The sequence below is a fragment of the Dicentrarchus labrax genome, unplaced genomic scaffold, assembly GCF_905237075.1.
Source record: "Dicentrarchus labrax unplaced genomic scaffold, dlabrax2021, whole genome shotgun sequence".
Classification (NCBI taxonomy): domain Eukaryota; kingdom Metazoa; phylum Chordata; class Actinopteri; family Moronidae; genus Dicentrarchus; species Dicentrarchus labrax.
In genome coordinates, this window is record NW_026136708.1 from 22689161 (window position 1) to 22711200 (window position 22040).

General features: G+C 39.6%; 1 protein-coding gene across 2 annotated transcripts; it reads left to right on the forward strand.

Annotated features, from left to right (window-relative positions):
- Window positions 1–843: 843 nt before the first annotated feature.
- On the forward strand, window positions 844–19660 carry dnajc5ga (DnaJ (Hsp40) homolog, subfamily C, member 5 gamma a). Of its 2 annotated transcripts, XM_051408703.1 has the most exons (7): window positions 845–1013; window positions 9503–9630; window positions 10094–10307; window positions 11746–11902; window positions 13789–13973; window positions 14775–14814; window positions 14991–19660. In XM_051408703.1, the coding sequence occupies exons 2-5, from the start codon at window positions 9512–9514 to the stop codon at window positions 13968–13970; spliced, it is 672 nt and encodes a 223-aa protein (XP_051264663.1). In that variant the 5' UTR covers window positions 845–1013; window positions 9503–9511; the 3' UTR covers window positions 13971–13973; window positions 14775–14814; window positions 14991–19660. The 2 variants fall into 2 exon arrangements, with proteins under 2 accessions (XP_051264664.1, XP_051264663.1); XM_051408704.1 differs by lacking the exon at window positions 13789–13973 and having other exon boundaries at window positions 844–1013.
- Window positions 19661–22040: the final 2380 nt, after the last annotated feature.

The following is a 22040-nucleotide window of genomic DNA, read 5'->3' on the forward strand; positions in this document are numbered from 1 at the left end:
TTGTAAAAAATTAAAGAAATAATAAAGATGTTGATGGACTGCTGTTGGTTGTTGGACTTTTTTTTATATAACTGTTAAATAGTTAGCAATAAAACGGAGCAATACACTGTTAATAACACAGTTTAAACACTTATTTGCATTGATGGTAAAGGAAGAGGAGTCCAATAGTCAAAGCATGTGATGATTTTAAAAAAAGAAAAAGAAGTGGGGTTACAATAAATGCTGCATTCACTAACTGTCAGAAAACTCTAAATTAAATCTCATTCACAAGGGTGCGTGGATGACTCAGCAAAGTTTAAAATATTTCCCCATTATTAGATAAAAATGACAAGAACAAATGAATATATAATAAATGTGTGTTCCTGTGTGACACTGGAGCTGCTGAGATGTTTAAGGACCAGATTGGATATACCTCAAGGCTTTTAATTCCCCGTGTTTTCATGTTATTGTCTGACATCCTATGGAAATCATCTGTTTAACTGCTTTTTATCCTTTATTTAAACTTATATTTCTGTTTATGTGCAGACACAAAGGCTAATTTCCCATTTAAAGCCCTTAAAATATGCAACTTTTCATGAATAAAACACTTTAAAAAACTGTCATTACAGCGCCTGCGTGCGCTTCTCTCCCCCTCTGTATTCTTCCGCCGCCTCACACGACCTAATTTCGCTCTTTTAAATTGTGAAAACTAACAAAAACATCTCATTTCATTATCAGCTTAAGTGCTTAAAAGTTGGATTTTTCGACGAAACCCTTGAAAGCAGCACGCCGTCCGTCTTCATTCCCTGGAAGGAGGCCGTCAGCCAATCACAGCGCCCGTCCTCTGGCACAGGAGGGGGGGGGGGCGGTGGGATACACGAAGAAGAAGCGACCCGGCGGCCACAAGCAGACTTTCGCTTCTCCGCCACCGGGGGGATAAAATGAGCCTTTAAACCGAGAGTTAAGACATCAGACCGGATGCCTCTATGATCCAGCTAACCTTACGGAGACAGACATTGTTCCGTTTAAACAAGGTAAAGGCGGTTTTTTTGTGGGGTTTTTTTTCCCGGCATTTTCCCCCTAAATTAGCTAGCATGGCTGTTAGCTGTCCGTGCATAGCTGTCGTGGTCACGTACGCCGAAGTCCATTCAAAAATATGGCAGTTTAAGGTTGAGAGGCTTCCCAACAAAAGGGGGTGGGACTTTGCTACTAAGGAGCTATATAATCAGTCTGGATGTTTTATAAAAACGTTAAGATGCACTTTCATGTCGGATATGTTGCTTAAAAACCTTTTTTAAACGTATTTTCATGAGTGTAACGCTACACAATTGGAGGGCGGTGGCAGCGAGCAGTTGTGAACGACTGCTGCTGGGGATTTGTGCTCCTGTTGAAAGAAGATGCTGCCTGCGTGTGTTTGATGTGTGCCGAATCGTAGTTTATGCACACAAAACCTTGAGTCAAAAGTTACAATTTGCATCCTTGCCTGTATGTTGCGCCTACACGCATGGCTGCATTAAAACGCTTGAATTGTAAACGCAGTTTGGTGTATCTTTGTCTTCACGCTACAGCAGTAGGAGGGCTACTTCTTGCTAGCAAGTAGCTCAATGAAACGAGCCAAAGAGTACTATCTGACATTTTAATACGTTTATTCATGAATTCTTGCCTCAGATAAAACACTTTTTTGTGTTTTTAAATGTCACATGTTTGCTGTTTTCTAACAGTTTCAGGTCAGCTAATGGCCTAAAAGTCACCTGTCAACACACAACATGGCAGTTTCTTTTGATGATTTAAGAAAGAAGCCAGAGGAGGAATAACTTATGACAGGAACAAGGTGGTGGATGGTGGATAAGTGCAATTAATCTTTACCTGAAACATTTTTATTTATGAATGCCGGACTGTAAAATAGAAAGTATTTCTCCATGTGCAGGGAGATTAGCAAAGGATTAGAGCTCCACAAGGACAAACAGACGACAATCACGAGGCATTCCTTGTACCGTCATACCCGGACCGTTATCCCAAAAAAACCAGCCCAGTTTTTATCCCACATCAAGTGTCCATAACTTTATCAAGTCACCTGTCTGTTGAGGTCTGTGATTCCCAAACCTGGGGGGTTAACTAAGCCCCAAAGCTTCACACAGGGGGGGGGGGGAGGCCTTCCTTGCTTTTTAAGTGGTGTAAGAAAACGTTAAATATATATACGCTGTCTCAGCTTCAAGTCTAATAAATAAAGTCTATAAAAATAACCTAAAAACCATCAGAAAACCAATAATTATAGGAAATAATCTGCTCAAAATACGTCTAAACCACCAGTTTTACACACACTTCCTGCCGTTATTGTGTTTACCGTACTGTTAGAATCCATAAAATGTCACGTATTCAGGGGTCGTGGGTTTACTCGGTGATGCGTTGTCCAACAGGGACCGCGATGACTAACATCTGTAGTATGTGTACACTCACGCCTGATCTAATGACCTAATGATGACAATAGAGGCTTTTTGTTGTGTTGTTGCACTGAATCAAGTCCCACAGGATGCTCTTCCTCCAATAAGTTATAATAATAATAATAATAAAGATAGATATTGATCATTTAGGTTATAAAAGGTATTTGGGATTTTCTGTTTCTTCTACTTTTATTGCTTCTACTGGCAAAACAATAAAAGCACAGAGGTCAAGGGATGCCAGTTTTTCCATCGTCTGCCATGTAGGAGATTTAGGATGTTTTGCAAACATCTGTATACACCTACTTACTTCAGTTTATACACTTTATTTTCAGTATGTGGATATATGAACACGAGGCGAACTGTTTCTGATGTTGTAATCAACCCAAAGCTTTTCCTGCAGACGGTTGTTCTTCCTTCATTGTCAAAGCTGGACTGGTGCATTTCTTCCTTTTGACTCAACACCTTTTTGACCATAAACAAAATGCAGAATTGCAGTTCGATTGGGGTTTGTGGTGGGGGGGGGGGGGGTTACAGTCTGCCAATCCCAGTGATGGTGGAAGGATTTCTACACAGCCTCAACTCGGGGCATTAAAACGGGTGTTTTTTTTATTTGCTGTATTATTCCTCTGACACAAATCCACCACAGCTTCTGTTTGATTGTTGGCTTATAGCTGATAAAGTTCTCCGTACACACTGATGGTTGTTAACAGACATATAACACATGCAGCGTGTATGGCCAGTGCAACTTCTTCATCATATTACCAGAAAGAGAAAGGTATTACTCTAGATTTTTGAAGCTGATGCTGGGTCCTTTGCTCTCTGGTGGAATAACTACATAAGTTTAAAAGACCCCAAACGTATATTTGGCATTGCTGTACTTCCCTTTCCTGTTTATTTATCGTGTTTAGTCTCACACTGGTGGTCGACTTGTTTCAGTTTCATAAATTTGAGACATGAAAGGGGGATTTTTTTTTTGTGTAAACCTGTACTGAACATATATTTGGCATTGCTGTACTACCATTTCCTGTTTATTTATCGTCTGTCACACTTCACACACAGAAACAATATATATATGTACAGTAAGCCAGTATTGTAGTGGAGCTCTACATCTCACTATATTCTCATTATATTTAGTCTCATACTGGTGGTTGACGTGTTTCAGTGTCATAAATTTGACTTATGTTGGTCTTCACTCATTCAGCTCTTCCCACCTTTTGTAAGACATTTGACTCATGTAAATCTGGACTGAACATATATATTTTTTTTAACATTTGGAGCTTATTTTCTGCTTATTTGCTCTGGTGTCAACATCGCTCCTAATGTTGAAGCTCTCCTCACAATACTCACAGTTCCTCCTAGTCATATTGGGCAGTTATATATAAGGTGTTGTTTGGGTACAGTGCAGACATCAGGAACTTTGGGGTGCTTGGCCGTGGCTGTTTTAACATGTCGCACACCTTTTTTAGAACGATATCATCATTATTTTTACCGAGAGCTATTTTAAGACGAGCAGTGTTAAAGTCTATCTTCAGTGTCTTCACCGTGAGGAATTTTTCATGGGGAGTTGTTGCCCTCGGTCCTCGCATGATTTTCCTAATTTGTGGATTTTTTGACAAGCCCCTTTTTGTCTCGAGCAAAGAACAAAAGGGAAAAGCTGTTGAGCTGGAACAGAAAAAACAGCACGTTGGTGTCTGTAGAGTTTGCTTTAATGTTCTGTTCTAATAATAGCCTTTTTTAAAATGATAATTTAAGTTTCTAAATATGGACCTGAGTAGTAGAATAAGTGGTTTTGTGTCCGTGCCCACAAATATGTTGGTTGATATTGGCTTGGAAATGGCTTATAATGTATTTATCTACAGTCATACCATTGCTAATGCAGATAATTTGACTTAAATTTAATAAACTAATTATCTCATCTTCTAAGCAGTTCTGAGCTGTCCGTCATATGATTCATTGTAAGAGTGATGCAGGAAATATCTTATGTGTGTTTCAGTCAGTATTTGTGACGACTGTTCCTCTCTCCTAATTCAGTTTTTTCTGTCTTCGGTGCGATTTATTTTATTTTTTTTAATTTTTCCTTTTGATTTGTTTGCATTATTTGCAATTGAGCAAGCTTAAAGTTTGAGTGTGACGCACTGTTTCATTTTAATGTATAAAACATTAATGTGTGTGTGTATATATAAATCACGATTAATTAAGAATATAACAAACATACCAATGTATGTATCAGCTTTACAACTGTGAACCTGTCTAAATGAAATTTAAAAAAAAGGCCAGCACTGTCTCAGTCTTTCAATCTAACCCTAAATACACACATAAATAATATATATATATATATATATATATATATATATATATATATATATATATATATTTTACAGGTACTTTCTGCTTTTATGTCCCAGCTGACAGCCTTTCAGCTAAAAAACATGCTCAATAGTGGCTAAAGTTAGATGCACTTCATTAAACTTGGCGTCCAAAAGAGTCACAGTCAAATGTTTTGGAAAGGAAGACAAAAGATTCTGTGTCTCCCTCTTTCTCTCTCTCTCTCTCTCTCTCTCTCTCTTCTCTCTCCCTCTTTCTCTCTTTCTCTCTCTGTAGTTTTTGTGGCTTGGTCTTGTGTTACGATTCATTTTCATACCATCGCTCCTGTTAATGTGATAAATGAGAACCCCTTTGCATACATACATACAGGCAGGGCAGTTTTTACAGTCTGCACCACAAACGACTGCAGTTAGCTAATTAACCTAATAGTCCCGGCTCAGGGATACTCAATCGATCGCTCCGCTTGTGAGCTGCAGGGTGGCAGTTTGATCAGTGCAGACCTCTGCTGGCAGCGGCTCGGTGGTCTTAAAGGGTTTTCTTTTTTTTTGTACAAAGCAAGTGTGTTTAGACCTCTTTTAATGGACCCGCACCCTCCTGCCAGACCGCCCAATGGTTTGTGCAGCATGTTTTTGGAGAATTTGGAGTATTTACATCAGCTTTCTTGGCTTCAGCAGCCGTGTGCCATCTGGGCCTGCAGTGTTTCCATGGCTGAGGAAAATAATGTCCTCTTTGATGTCCTGTTTGATGTCCTCTTTGCGGGATTCATTATAATCGAGAGCCCGACCAGATTTTTGTTTTCGATAACATGCCATAATTTATTGTTGTAGACACAGATACTTTCATAGGTCAGTTGATTTGAAATGTGCTGCAAAGGCTCCAAATAACAGTTATTGTCACTATCGATTCATCTGCAGATTATTTTCTCTATTAATGAACTCATCATCTTTAAAACATCAGAAAATAGTGAAAAATGATTGAATTGGTCATCAAAATCTTCTCAGCTGTAGCAGGTGCATGGTTAATTTTGTGAATGGAAAATGTTTGAATTGTGGGGAAGTGATGAGCATGTTTTAATGTGCAATCTGTAATAATACTGTTAAAGATTATGTTACTTTTGCCATATTTACTGAATTAATTTATTTTATTATAATGCATTTTCTTGCATCAGAATAATTTCCACCCTATTTATTCTATTCTTTTTTTTTTTTCAACTAGTACTGTTGCTATTTTTAAAATATATGTCACTGTGATATAGTTACAGACCGTGCACCCCTCATGTGAATGCGCTCAAATGTGAGGTGATATCAATATCTGTAGCTGCTATTAAGCAGAAAAAGTGACCTGGATCTACTTGTCGGAGAATAAAACAGGGCTAACTTACAGCCACCATCTTTTTATAAATGCATGTAAGCAGTGTGAAGCTTATTTTTTTGTTTTCCCAACAGGAGGCTCTTACTATTAGTAATCGGATGAGAGACAATGGAGGCAAAGCTGCTTCCTCTTGCACTGGTGCAGCACTACAGATAATATTTTATTCAACCATAAAGCACCAAAGTGAGTAAGCAAGCATGGTATTCACTGCATGGTGGAGAAGTTCCTTTCGAAAGAGGCCCTCAGGATGGGGATTTTATTTTAGCAAACTGGATATGAACAAAGGGAAGCACTGTTTGTGGGTGTTTGCTTTGCCTGCTGTCATTAAATGGCGTCAATTTATAAGCTAATAAAGTTTTTACAACGGAGTTTGACAACATGTACCAAGTTCATATCGGAAGTTCAGCTTGTAGCTTGATGTTATGTCACAGTATTTCTGGATGAACGTCTGTAACCACTGTGAAACTTAATGTGATCTTTTCTTTCTCCTTCCTTAACACATTTACACCCCTGATAACCTCTTAAGTTAATAATATAACTATTAGGACTCACATCCCACAACAGGTGTTAATGGATTCAGGTAACAATATTCAGTGTAACCAATGTGGGGCTGAATTAGTCGATTAATTAATTAATAGATAGAAAATTCTAATAACTTGATCTAAATTAGTTATTATCTATTCCTAAATGTGAACATTTGGCGCTTTCCTCATTTTGTATAATTAAAAATATTGTTTATTGTGCTTTTGGCAGTCCATTTGAAGACGTTGTCTACAGAACAGCTCTTAATTTTACAGACTAAATGTTTAAAAGACCAGTGTGTTTGGATTTAGTAGCATCTGGTGAGGAACTTGCAGATTGCAAGCAACTGAATACCGCTCGTCTTCAAAGCGTACAGGAGAAACTACGGCGGCTGCGAGGACCCAACAAAAACACGATTATACACCAATGAAAACATAACTATGACTATAATTTTCCTTTTCCATGTTACACACTGGACATTTAATTGATTAATTGAAAAAATAGTCGACCAATTAATCAAAAAATAACCCTAAACCCACTCCCTCCTCTTCCAAACCAACTGCAGTTACTAATATCTTAAACAATATCTCTCAGAATCAAATAAACGAAACAGCGGATGGATTATTTTACTGTTTCCCCTCACTTAATAACATGAATATGTGTGTTAACATTATGACAAAGAGAGCAGATTACTTCATAACGGCTCGCTTTAAAAGCCCCGTTCTCACAGCTCTAGCATTAGCAGGGGTCGCTGTGTGACTTGTATAATTGCAAAAGGTCGTCTGAGTTTTTAATCCAGTGCAAATCTGCTCACTTTGTAATATCTAAAGCAAACAAATCCAAAGCAAATTGCCTAGCATATGTTAGAAAACACATGTCTGATAATATTAATCCTGTGTGAGCAGAAATCTTGGTAGTTTGGAGTCGTATTTTACTTCTTTTTATGTTTATTTCTTCACTTTTAGGGGTTCCCTGGATTTCCTGTGCTTTTATTTTTCTATGTTTAATGGAGTTTAAGGTGTCTGTGCAGTATATTAGCAGCCTGTACAGTATGATTCCCTCTGTCTGTGCACTTTCCATCCCTAGACACAGCAAAATATAGATCTGTGGACACTTTTTTTTTTCCTTTCAGTTGAGTTTGTTGTGGTATTTGTGTGTAGGCCTGTCTAGCCAGAGTGTGACTAGGACATTGGCCCGCTCTGACATGGACTCGGACGGGTAATCTGTGAGATCAGCAAAATGTAATCTTCTTTAGTCAACGACCCGCACAGCATTATGTGTGTGTGTGTGTGTGTGTGTGTGTGTGTGTGTGTGTGTGTGTGTGTGTGTGTGTGTGTGTGTGTGTGTGTTTGTACAGCAGCCAGTAGTTTAGTAGAAATCCCTCTGTATATTGTAATTGTGACACAGTAATTCCAAGCTATTGAATATAACTAAGTCATTACATCCAGTTCTGAAACAATGGTGATTTTACACATGTAAGTATACTTATTCTATTTGTACGCCTAAACCTGAGACGTCCAGCTCCATACCTCACGTCTGGGGCAGTCAAATGCGGTCGGGTCTGAACCTTACACTCTCTTGTTTTTATTAGCCTGCAGCTCCGGGATGAGGTCTTCAGTTGGACTTCTCTAAGCTGGGCGTTACTCTGAAGTGTAGAGCTGTAAAACCGTAAAAGCACACAAGATGGAGAAGACAAAATACCCTACGTTGTGCAAAGATGAACCTTATTTTGCTGTTAACAGATCAGCGTACACAAATGCTTGCAGACTAAAAGCAAGTTGTTTTCTCACATCCTCCCTCGGATGTTTCTCTCGTCCTCTGTCAACAACTCATTAAAAACCTTGACTGATTGAAGTCATCTTTCAGTGCAATGAAAGGATGACATTTTGTGCTACAATCATGTATGTTGGAACATTTGTTGATTGACAAAACAATTACATTATCAAAATTGTGGCTGATTAATGTTCTATGTGTTTTATGTTTGGTAATTTAGGCTGTAGTTGGTTGGACTGAAAAGTCAGAAAAAACAACTTGTTTGACATTTAATAGACTAAATTATTAATAAATCAATGAAAAACAAGATTAATAAACATGTATATGCCTTGACAAGCTACCGTCAGGCTACTGTTCAGTCTCAGATGAAACAATTGCGGACCCTGCTCTAGTTGTAATGGGAAAAAACTTTGACTTAACTTATTCAGTGTGTGTGGCTGTCTGACACTCAGTGTGTCGGACTTATTGACATTACCTGACCTGTAAAATGACAACAGCATAATTAACTTGTTGGTAGAGCACACAGCTCACTTGTCAGGATTGGTTGCACTTAACAACACCGTGTAGAAGAATGTCTTGTGCTTATTAAAATCTTGCTCATTGTGCTGTTCAGTCAGTGCTGTAGGCTCATTAGAAAGCCCCCCCTCTACAACTGCAGTGCAATTGGTTTCTAATAGGAATTAACAGTATAATCCTGGTCTTTGTTAACAGGAGGAGGAATAGGAAGAAGTCTTGCTCGTGTCTTGTAGCGATGGCTTTGCTTCTTATCGTGGTTGCAGTGATTGTCATGTTGTAGGAGCTGAAACGTCTTCATAAAATTAAATTTAAAGTGTTGATTGAGGTCGTCTGAATACATTCTAGCCTAAAGCACGAGTCCACATGCATCATTTGGCCCCTCCAGCGCTATGTACACCTCTGAAACCCTATCATGTGTACTGACTGGATGCACTGTACAATCGCACACTCACGCTAGGCTGCTCCTTTGGTAAACAACAGTGCTGGAAAGCTGAAACAAAGTATTTCAGGTTGGCTTGCGACATGCTGACAAGCTGCAATATTTGTAGGTGATTATATATATTTCTGATTTTCAGAGGTGAGTCATGGCTGAACCGAACCCCTCCCGTCCCCAAAGGAAGATGTCCACCGCTGGGGAGAGTGTGTACAAGGTGCTAGGTCTGGAGAAAGGAGCTACAGCTGAGGACATCAAGAAAGCCTACAGGTAAACGCTCGATGATCAGAATTATTACTTCAATTACGGAGTCTCAACTGTCTCTTTAGAAAGGATTAGTTTCTCCAGAGTAGGCAGGCTAACCACATTGCAATTATTACTTTAGGTATTTCCTAAATCCTTTGCTTTAATTTGTGTAATCCTGTTCCTGATTGTGTTGGCAAATTCCCCCCCCTCATAAGTGGTCAGATTACTCAAGTGCTGTTCAGAGACGTAACTCCACCAGTCATGTTGCTAAAGAGCATATTTCTGTCTGTGGGTGATGCAGTTCTGCTACGTACCTAAAGAAAATACAGCACAACAAGTGCAAATAGTACATAGCATTAAAAATTACCTGTGTCGTCAGCCTGATCCCTCCCTCTCTCCATCCTTCCTTCACTTAAGCTTTTTTCACATTTTCCTCTGCTTCACGTTGCGTTATTTGATTCCCCGCGTGCTCTTCTCTCCTGTTCAGGAAGCTAGCGTTGAAGTACCACCCGGATAAGAACCCAGACAACCCGGAGGCAGCGGAGAAGTTCAAGGAGATTAACAACGCCAACTCTATTCTGAATGATGAGACCAAGAGGAAGATCTACGACGAGTATGGCTCCATGGGCCTTTACGTGTCCGAGCAGTTCGGAGAGGAGAGCGTCAAATATTACTTCCTCATGTCCAAATGGTGGTTTAAGGTTGGTGCTTTGGTTGTGATACATTTGGCTGTTTTGAGGGCTTTTTTTTAGTAAAGTCACTGAAGGTTAAGGGCTTTTTTTATATACTACACACAGGGCTCAAAATAAAATGTTTCAGTAACTCGCGTCACTTCATCGGCTCGCTCTGCTCCACAGTGGAATTTCTAGTTGTTCCCTTCACTTATATCAAAATAAAAAAATTGAGGTCACTAATTTCTCACAGTTTGATCAATAAATGCATCACTGCAAACTGAAATTTACATACAAGCACTTGAACATTATAATTATTATTTAGCCAAATAATACTAATAGGCCTACAGACTCACTACAGGGGACATGGGATATTTGAAGGTGAAAAGTACATGAAAGAATTCTACAAAGGGAAGGAGAATATCAAACAAACTCTTTTAAATATTTGCAAGCTGAAATAGAACTGTTTACATATAAGCTATGCAAACACGCAAAGAGTGAGAGAAAAGGTCAAACGTGCGCCACCACGTCTGCTACCTGCCTACCTGCCTGCGCACGGCACAAGAGGAGAGGGAGAGATTCCTGAGCTGTTGGAAAAAGTCTGCAATTACTCTGAGCAGCATGCTTGGGAGTGAATTACAGTACGATATATTTTAATATAGAAACATACATCCTTGCCTTTTTTCCCTGATGGTCTGAATAAGTTGCTTAATTTTGTTGCTAGGTGTTTTTTTAGAAATGAAGCCGCTAAGAGGGTCAGAAAAGAGGCTAAAAACAAGTTGGCAGCACTATCTGTGATTTATGTGTGTAAGCATGAATGTGACGTAGTGTAGAGCTTGTGCCGGGGCGATTTGTATTGATAAATCTCTCTATTGTCCCAGAAACCGTATCTTTGAACCCTTACTCTTTAACCCTAACACTTACTATTGGTCCATTCTACTGTAGAAACTATTGTTGGCTCACTAGATCGCACATTTCCAAATGTCGGTTTGGCAAGACGTTGCAGAGCCTTAGTTTGTTAACACAGCAATAAGAAAACACCTGTACAATCTAATGCAGTTCAATGCCACAGGCTACCAGTAGAAACCATCGTTCAGCCATAGTTTATAGTGGTTATATATTTCACTGTAGGAAGCTTCTGTCTTTTTGTGCCCCCTGCACATAATGGGTTCTTTTCCTCTAAAATGTGTTCTGCAAATTCGAAAAACTTACTCCTAAGTTTATGTTCTCTCTTATCCTGGGTCACAGACTTTTATTACTGTCATATATTAAGTTTATAAAGTACCATTTACTTTTTTCCATGTAGCTCTCACACTTCCCTGAGTCCTAAATATACCAGGACAGTTTACTATACAAAACTGATCTGTTTTTAGAGGATTAAATTCACTGTTAGGTCCCACCTTTTTCTGCTGTCATATAGCTGAGCATTGTTTTAAAAGTTTCTCTGTTTGCTCGTTCATTCCCGCAGGGTCTGGTACTGTGCTGTACGTTGTTCACCTGCTGCTGCTGTTGCTGCTGCTGCTGTTTCTGCTGTGGGAAGTGTAAACCACCTGACGATGATGAAAACTACCAGTATGTCGACCCTGAAGACCTGGAGGCCCAAATCAAAGCAGAGCAGGATGGAGGTGAGCGGGTGTTTCACATAGTTGTGGTTTAGGCTCTAATTACTGCTGTACACTTAACGTACCACTTGGGTTTTTTGTACGTGGGTTGAAACATACTGTGTTGCATAATTTAGCTTTGTGAGTGTGGGCTCCCACAAGGCAAGCAAATTGACAACCTCCCATTATCCAAATAACATTCACATTGGATTATAGATTAACAGAGGCAGGGCATAAGAGGTCCTCTGACTGTAGTGAATTTAATGTACCTCATTCTTGATCCATTAAGCATTGTGCAGCTGTTGTCATGTACAATTATACAGGACTAAAATTAAGAACTTTTTCCTATTATTAAACAAAAACATTGACAAAATCACATGAAATAAATGTTATTACGTTACAACGTGTACTGTGAAGAGAACACAATGCACAGAAAGTGCATATAAGGACAAATATAAGGACATGTTATACTTCTGGCTAATAAAATAAATAAATAAAATTAAAAGTACTATAATGTTGGTCTGTCATAACTCAACTTCTTCCTTCCTTCAGGCACTAATGGAGTATACAGTGAAATGATGGAACGTTTTAGAGCCGTCTGTAGTTGTTGCTGTTGTTCTTCTACAGTTGTGGACTAGAAACAAACACAAAATTTTCTCGGTACCCGACTGTGTTAAAATCTGGGAGGCTGATGGCTCACTGAGGTTTTCGACTGTTTACCATAATAGTCTGTAGCTTCCTGAGACACGCCACGATAATTCAACTGCGTTGGAAATAAAATGTCTGCGTCAATTTAAGGATTTTTTTTTTTAAGGAACAGTAGCCACTGTCACAATTCCTGTATTGTAATCTTTTTTTTCTTCTTCTTCTTTCTTGAGGGCTTGGTTGTCTTTATTGGACAGGGCATCTTCAGATAGACAGGAAAGGGAGAGAGAGAGGGGGGATAAACATGCAGCAAAGGGCCACAGGTCAGACTCGAACCCACGGCCACTGCAGCAAGGACTCAGCCTTGGTAAATGTAAGCTACCAGGTTGCCCTTACCCACCCCCCCCCCCGTGTTGTAATCCCAGCTCAAGTAGAGAAGAGTCATAAAGTCACAGTAGTACATATTCTACGAGTCTATAGGTTTGCCAATATTAGCAAACATATGGGTGTACAGATGTATAACCAGACAAACAAAAGTGCATAACATACAAAGTACATATACATAACTTTCATATCTTAAGGAGTACTAAAGTGTCCTCAGTCAACTTTTGGCGCTATACAAATAAAAAAACAAAAGCACATAAAGCATCCGTCGCAGACATCCCTAAATATCCTCTGTAATTAATTCCATTTATAAGGTGTGAAGTAGTGGAAGGTCGTGTCCCCCAAACCCCGGTATTTCCCCGACGGGTAACTGGAGTTTAACAGTCCTGAGATCTGATTTGGCGCGTGAGGACGATGTTCATCGCCCGGGATGAAACACAAAGCGCACTGATGAACGACGTCAAGTTGGTTTTAAGGTAGCGTGAGATAAAGGATGCCTTCATAGCCGTGCACAGACACGATGGTTGACAGAAACGTGCTTTATTTTGTGCCAGTTTCTCCACATGCTGTTTAAAAGTGAGACAAATTCCCAGATGTTGTAAAGACAGTTTCAGTAATTTAAGTAAAGGTGCATTTTATTTGTTGTGAATTAAACGTTTTCCCTTGTAAGAATGTAAGTATTTCTTCTCAAACACTACATACTCCCACTTTAAAACCCACCACAGTACCTTGACTAACTTATTTTTTTTTTTATGTTGAAGCAGCATTTGCAGGAAAATTGCTGTAGAAACTAAAACTATAACCAACCCGTGGCTTTCTGCAGTGAAATTTAACATGCTCTCACGCTGCAGGATTCGTGTTTTCATGCTCCAATCCAACAGGTTACACAGTAATCATAGGCCAGCCCACATCTAATTTGGGTCCAGAAAGCCCAGAAGGCCAGAGTCAGCCCATCCCCCTGCCAATGCCAATGCCAATGCCAATGCCTCCAGCTGAGCCCCAGTCGCCGACCAGTCCAGCGGGGGAAGAAAACCCCGGAGAGACCTTACCAGAGTCGAAATGACTCGTAAGAGCCGCCTCGTCTGATTTCTGTGCCGCCTCGTCCGTTCATCCGTTTTGTCTAATGTGACAAGTTGTCTTCTTGGTGTTTGCTCGTCCGTGCTTGTCAGCTGTCTGCCTGGCTGTACCATCACTGCTTCTTCGCCCATCCATAACAAACTGCCCGTGCTGTCCAGTTAACCGCCGCCGCACACATTTACTGCACCGCTCATCATCATCGCCTCGTACCTGCATGTTGTTTCATGCTGTCCGTGTGCTTGTTGTCAGTGTTACGTGAACTCACTGTACTGTTTGCTTGAACTGCCATCAGAAAATAGGCATGGCTGAGTTCGTTATTGTTGCTTCAGTCTTGTTATATTGTACTGGTATGTATATCTTAAGACGTCATCTTGTACTTGTGTTTGTTAGATGGTATGTGATGATGGAGAGGAAAATCTTAGCTTCATCATGTAAATGTAGAACACTGCAGAAGCCATTCAATTAAACATATGTCATTAATTCAATATTGTATATGTCAGATATTCAAAGTTCTTTGCACTGCATGTCCTTATCTAGTTTAATACAAAACAATAATTTCATTTATGTCCCATTTTTGCTCTTTTTTTTTTTTTGCTGATTTAAAATTATTTCAAACAACACAAATAAAAACTGTGAAACCCGACTATTTCTGATTTAGAAACAGCTTAAGTGTTCAACTGTAAATTGTAAAGGTTTTAAAAATTGGCTCTCTGGCATCTGCAGAAAAATATTAGAAGGAGAAATTCGATGTAAACTTTGCATTGAACTTTGTGCTCCTCCTCTCTCACAGGAAAGTGACGGTGTGGATGAGCCTCAACTAGCGGAAGCAGGTGGGTACGATACTGTGCTTGTAGTTTTACTTGTCCATATGCATCAAACAGACAGAAGATGCTCTGTTTAATCCAGTTGTAGTTATACATGTTAGAAATCAGCCTGTTTGTGTCACACTGTTTCCTCACCGTTGCCGTTTATCTCCGTTTGACCTCTGCCTCTCTCCCTCTTTTAGCCTTTCGAGCCCCTATTACGATCCAGCCACATTCGACCGCTGCCAGCGACGTAGAGATCAGCCAGCCCGAAGCCACCAGCCAGCCCAGGCCCGCACCTCCAATCCTGACCTCTCAACCTACCTGATCAACCCACTGGACAACTCCTGTAAGGTGGGCCTCTTGCCCCCCTCCCCCTCCATGGAACTCAAGTGATGGAGAAATATTCAATTAAACTGCTGGGCTCTGAAAACTCTCACAGAAAATTTTAGTCTCCTTTCTCCATCCAACTTGCCTCATATGTTAGCCTAGCCTGGGCTAGATGAGATCTTGCAAGCAGTTCAGTCATCCAGAGCTAGGCCTTGGCGACATGCCTGGACTCCTCACTAATCCGTTCCTGTCATCCCATTACAACCAGTAAGGATGTGACACTGGGCAGCAAGATGGCAAAAACAGTGCGATATGAGGACAAAAACAACATGGAAAGGTGGTCCTCTTTATTAATCCACTATCCAGATCAGGACTGGAATTATCTTTTCTATTTACTCCCTGTCCCAACCCTCCCAGTCTCCCTCCATTCTGGACTCCGCTGGTCAGCAACAGGAGCACTTTTTTTACATTTCCCCCCCTCCCGCTCCTTTAACTTGTTTTGAAAAGAAGCGTTTTGGGTGAAATAACTCCAGTATGGATTTGGATGCCACTTGTGACGTATACACATCATCTGACGCCAGCACGTTGTGACTGTGGAGGACCTTTTTTTTGTGTTCTTCTTTCCCCTCTTCCTCCTCCTCCTTCAGTCTCGCTTTAACAAACAATCTCATTCAGTTAAATGTTGCATTACCTCCCTCTAACGTTCATCCTTTGAAATAAGCTCTTGATGCCAAGTGTGGTGACACAAAAAAACCCCAAAAAACATCTTTCGAAAGGAGGCGAGAGGACGCGGCCGCATCGCAGAGCAAAGCTTTCAATCGGGACACTACTACTTATCACATGATCGCACGAACGTGAAAGGGGGGGGGGGGACGGAGGAGAGCGAACAGAAGAGATGTGACACGAGTAGACGTGAGACATTGTGATGTTAAATGTCTGAGCCAAAAACCTGGAGCTGAAGAGTTGGAGCATGGATCTGGAGTAGAGTCGAGGCTCTCCTCCCCCAACGTGCATGCATGTTTTTTCCGGATGCATGTCGTCTCCCCCCCCCCACACTGTACAGCACTGGATTACAGTACACAACCCCAATAACCACAAAACATGACAGAACTGCCTAGCCTAACCGTACAGACATGCAGACTACAATATATACAAACACACTCTTGTACCAGCCCGTATGTCATCGTGTGCCACCCATCTTGCTAAAAAAATAAAAAAAATACAACCCCCTCAGCATAATCTAATGACTAAAAATGGACAAAAGAAACACAGCTTTCGATGTTGGAAAATAATCGTTATTTAATTACGTTTTGTCGGAGCTGCACAGTCGCAGTTTGACTCTTTGGAAGACCAAAGGCAACAGCTCCATGTAGCCTACCGACCCGATGACGACTCCGGGTTGAGGTGTCTGGAAATGCCTTTTGCCCTCAAAGCCACAGTTCAGTTTGTCAAAGTTGTTTGTATGATATGCATTTGGGTCTATGCACATTGTGAAGCGGGTCTGTCGCCATTTCATGTGGTTATCCTTGTTTTTGTGTTTGTTTTTTTTTAAGCCTCTGTTCAGGTTATAAATCTTTTTATTGCACCTCCTACTTCCAAAAGAACATAAACCAACCGACTTTAAAGTTACTTGATAATCTATAAACTCAGGTCCAGATTCACTAAGACTGCATTGCGAGTGACTTTTGAAGTCACCAAATGTTTTGTTGAGTAATTAATCTGTGGTCAAGCACTGAGCAAGCAATCAGCCCTCTTTACTGCAAATTTCAGGCACTTTTCTTTCACCTGGAGGATTTAATCCACGAAGTCCTGCATCTGTTTTCACCATAAATGTACTTTTCACTGTTCTGTCCTCTCCCCTGCTCCCTGACTCGATGGTGACTGTGATGTGCCTTGAACAGTAATTGTGACTCAACAGACAAGTCTTGACTCAACATTTCGATGCTGCGTGTACGTGCGCAAGAGTATTCTGTAGCTGTCGTGTCTTCTATAGCATATAAATATAATCTGATATACACATACATGATCATTCTCTGCTCTCATAAGCTGATTTATTCTTCTCCTCCCTACCTGTGCAAACCTTTAGTGAATCTGGATCAGTGTTGTTGTTTCAGCTGTACTCAACTACATTTGACTGTTTTTGGATTTTAGTCAAATTAGAAAGGAGCATTCGCCCATCAGAGCAATGTTGTCTGCACGCTCATTGTTAAGGCTGCAGCTAATAATTCATCTATAATGTCAGAAATCAGTTAAAAATGGCCGTCCCAGTTTCCCTGAGCCAGAAGTGACATCTTCAACATCTTGACATCTTTGTTCAGGATTTAAGTTGGTGCAGCAAGGTACTAAATTTAGTGGTTTTTGATTGGAATATTGAGAGCGGTAATTGGCTGCGTTAAGTCTCTTCTCTACCGAGAGACGTTTTCCTCTCCGTTTTAATTATATCTAATTAGTTAGCTGCTCTCATTAATCATTGCTGTGCTCCATGTGAAGTCAGAAGTCAACCTCGTTGTGGCCCAGCCTGCCAACTGTCTATGTCATTGGAACGGGATTAAGTAATGTTTGATCTAGTTGGTAATTCCTGTAATAGCAAAGCAAAGTGCAACTTTCCTCCTCAAGTTTTCATGTTTAATAACTTACCACACAGGTGCTTTGATAGATTTAACGCACTTTACTTTTAGAACATGACTATTAATAATTTTGGCGAGCATTTGTGCCACTTATCTCACATACATTGTCATTAATTGCTTATTACTGTTTTGTAGTCAGCATTTTTGTTTTGTTAACTTGTGTGTGTGTGTGTGTGTGTGTCTGTGTGTGTGTGTGTGTGTCCTCTGACCTGACGGGGTGGACACGTCTTCCTACAGTACAGTTTAAAACGGTTAAGCCAAGTCTGCGTATACTAGGGTTCATTAAACGCCACTAAAGGAATACTTCGACACTTTGGGAAATATACTTATTCACGTTCTTTAAGAGAGTTACTGTGCCACTGTTCCTGGCTAAGAAATACTAATAAAAAAACTTTGTGTAGTGATTAAAACTAACAGGATATGACTAGTTCATTATTGAGCTTTAGAGGTGCAGGTAAGTGCATTTCCCCTCCGTTTCTAGTCTTTGTGCTAAGCTAAGCTGACATCCGCTGGCTGTAGCTCCATATTTTCCGTACAGACACGAGAGTGGCATCGATCTTCTCATCCAAGACTCAAAAATGTTGAACTATTCCTTTTTAAATCAGATGCATTTGAATTGAGTTTTTTTTTTAATGCCAATGGGTTGATGTGGAGAATTATCGTCTACTGCCGAGTGCTGTTGCTTCTAGGTGAATGTTCTCTCTTTCTGGTGGCAGGGTGAAATTTTAAAGGGTATTCCTTTGTTTTTCTCCCACAATAAATAGAGGCCATAGTGTGTCTGTGTGTCAGGCTGAGGCTTAAAATGCACTGTTGAAAAAGCAAAAGACACAAGACAACAGTTAAACTCTCTCAGCTGCTGAAACTGCTCGATATCGTCTGGTGAACTGCAATACACTAATGTAGACATACGCGTTAGGACCAGCAGCGAAGCTCTTTGTTTCATTTTTGTGAATTACAAACTGTTCATAAACCAGCTCACACAAATATCTCCATCTCTTTATTTCGGCTCTGTCTTTGATGGATCACACGTCGGTTCGTATTCCTCAGAGCGTCTGTCCGCAAACTCGAAGGTCATCATCATTTCATCTGAAGTTTTTAACCATCGAAAGCCAAAACCTGCTCATTTTAAATGTCCCGAAACATTTCAGGAATAATTATTTGTTTGTCTTTCTTCAGATCTTCTCAAATCAAATCACTTCGATGTAAAAGCGATGAGGCCATGGAGCACTGAAAGAAGACATATTATTTATTATTTTTGTAATTGTTGTAAATAACTCATAAAACAGAAAAATAACTGACAGAATTCCTTATTGTTAATGGACATGTTTTATGAATTAATGTCTGTTTTAAACGGTGTACATACATTTATAATTTTTTTTTTTATTTGTCACATAGAAATACCTTAATTTGAAATTAATAATACTAAAAGGGTTGTTGGTGGTTGGAGGTCAACTTGTTGGTCAACTTGGGTTTTAAATGATGAACGCAGACTTTAAAGCTCTATGCTAACCTGTTACGTTCTTCCAAGGACAGATGGGGGTGTGTCTGTGTGTGTCTGTGTGTGTGTGTGTGTGTGTGTGTGTGTGTGTGTGTGTGTGTGTGTGTGTGTGTGTGTGTGTGTGTGTGTGTGTGTGTGTGTGTGTGTGTTCTCATTATTCTCAGTTGACCAGTGAGACAATCTCCCACAAATGCTGTATTTCTCTACAGAGTGGCGAGAAAATCTTAAAACGTACAGAGTAGAACAACACGACGAGGGCGGTTTATCAATGTAGATATTGTTGTTTTGGGGTTTTTTTGGGGGGGGGGGCGGGGAATGTGTCACTCACTGTTGTGGTTCCCTGTGGACGATCTGTAAATGAGTTATTATGAAATTCAACCTAATAAAAAAGGGGGATTTTATAACTTCCTGTCTGTTAGTTTGTCTTGTATTTGCTTTAAATTAACAGCATTTTACTGCATTTACACTTAAAGATTAAAGGATGATTTGGGCGTTATTCTGTATTTTTCTTTTGCCAAAACATCCCATGAAAACACTAAAACCAGCAGTGTGTTAACCTGTGTTGCATTCAGTTGCAAGCCCATTTGTTCCAACTGAAGATGTAAATCTTCAGCTCACAAATGTATGCTTTAATCCTTTTTAAAGCCTCAGTAATTTCCTTAAACCGCTGGTTACTCCAGTTTTTCTCAAATGTTTTATATAAAGAAATAGTGGATTTGTTAGGGACTATTTTCAGCTGCGGATTAACACACATTTGGTTGTCCTAGTGAGTATTTGCAGCAGCAGGAGGGTGTATGTGGGATTGATTCAAAAGAAACTACAGTGTGTGTTCATGTGTTTTAAAAGTTGACAGTTGTGACATATCAGGCTTTAATACACATATAATACTTATTAGTAATACATTAGTTGTTGACAATAAGAAACATTTTTGTGGCACTGATGCGCGATGATGAGCGCTGGTAGAAGAGAAGCGTGAATAAAGCTTTGTGTTGGTATGTTTAGCTTACTCTGCAGCAGCCCTTCCACTCCCCAGCCTATAAATAGTCTAGTAATCCCATTAATAGCTTAGTCTACTTAGCCGACTCTATTCTGTTGATTAGCAAATACCTCGTGTGTTTGGTCGCTAGGACCTCGCTGCTACATCCTCTTGCTTTATCAGAGAGCTGACAGAGGTCAGAGGTCGGGGACAGTAGGGAGAGAGTGTCACTGGGTCCTACTGTGGAGACGACTAGCCTTATGTCCTTATGTTTTTATTTAAATTTGTTTAAAATGAAAGGATCTATGTAATTCAGTTTAGATTGTTGTAATTCTGTTTATTTAATTCCATTTATTTCAGCCCTGCATCTCTTTATTCATCAATCCATTCATTCATTCATTCATTCGCTCTGTCATCTAGGTTATGTAATTCGTGTACATATATGTCCCATCTGTTTGTTTGTTTCTCAGCAAAAGATGTTTTTTTAAGGAAATTTGGTCAAAAGTTTGGCCAGAAGCCAGAAAACAAGATTTGTTTTTGGTGTCTCTCAAGGAATTTTAGGAATAAGATTTTTGGCAGCGATTCAGATTCAAGATGGCTCTTTTTCTATTTACATATAATAAAAAATAAATAAATAAATAAGGTAAATACTCTTTGAGCTTTGCAGGTCATTTAATCATGATATCTAGTGATCAGGAAATGTTGAGGTCCATATTCCTCCAATGCAACCCCACACTCCTACAGATGTTTTATTATAAAGGTATTATTTACACATTTACCAATTTAACCATTTAAATTTTATTCTTGCTTCTTTTAAAATTATCCTATTTCAGTCATCAACACAGAAGTTAACAGAAGTTTTTTGTTGTGCTTTTCCCTTAAAAATGGTCACATATAGAGGTAGTGACAGGCACTAATTTACAGAATAAACCTTAAAATATCCACCATGTGTAGTTTCTCTGTAGCTGTAGAACAAAAACTCCTCCTCACAGGTTATTAAAATCCCCTAAATGTAACAGTAGAGGGCGTGCTTGATTCAGATACAAGTTCTCAGTATGGCGTTGAATTGTAGTTCAGCCGTACAATGAGATCTGGTTACTGACAGGCTCTCTTTCTCTGTTTTAATTTCACACTGCTTCTTCTGGCTCGATGACTCAATCAAACTCACTTCACCTTTTAAATTTAGCAGCGTCCCAGTGGGTATTAAATATTAAAAGATAGACGTATAGATTTCATGAATTAAGCCCTAATGTCTAATAATAAGTTGTAATATATTTATGAGGGGGCTCTAATGGCGGTATTGTTGATATCGCTCTCTCTGTTGACAGTCAGGAAAGATTTAGAACTACATACTTGAGAGTAAGGTTGTAATGGTAGGAAACACAAAATATTTAAATGTTTTTTGCAATATTAACTCTATATAACTACCGTAAAACTTCTAATAATAGCCCGGGCGTTTATTTGCTTAAATCACTGAACTCCCCCTGCCTTTATTTGGGACAGGCCTTTATTTGGGACAGGCCTTATAATTCCTTTAGCACAAAACTAAACTAAACTAACTGCAGCTTCTCTTGAGTTTTGTTCAGCAAATTTGACAACTAACATGATGATTATGATGCTTCAGAGGTTTTTTTCCTTCTCTCTTGTTTACCGTGTTCCCGGTAAGTCAGAATGAATTAACGTTAAACTTTGTTGTTGATAGTTTTCGTAAAATATAGTGAAAGATTGAATCGTGAAGAATCTAACTGATCTGCACGATGTTCATTATGTACATATTGACAGAAGTTTAAACATTTATATTTGTGTAGGAGATTAAAACAAC

Coding starts and splice junctions, on each gene's coding strand:
- dnajc5ga (XM_051408703.1), top strand. CDS start 9,512: ATGGCTGAACCGAACCCCTCCCGTCCCCAAAGGAAGATGTCCACCGCT. Junction 10,308..11,745: donor TGTCCAAATGGTGGTTTAAG/GTTGGTGCTTTG, acceptor TCATTCCCGCAG/GGTCTGGTACTGTGCTGTAC. Junction 11,903..13,788: donor CAAAGCAGAGCAGGATGGAG/GTGAGCGGGTGT, acceptor CCAATCCAACAG/GTTACACAGTAATCATAGGC.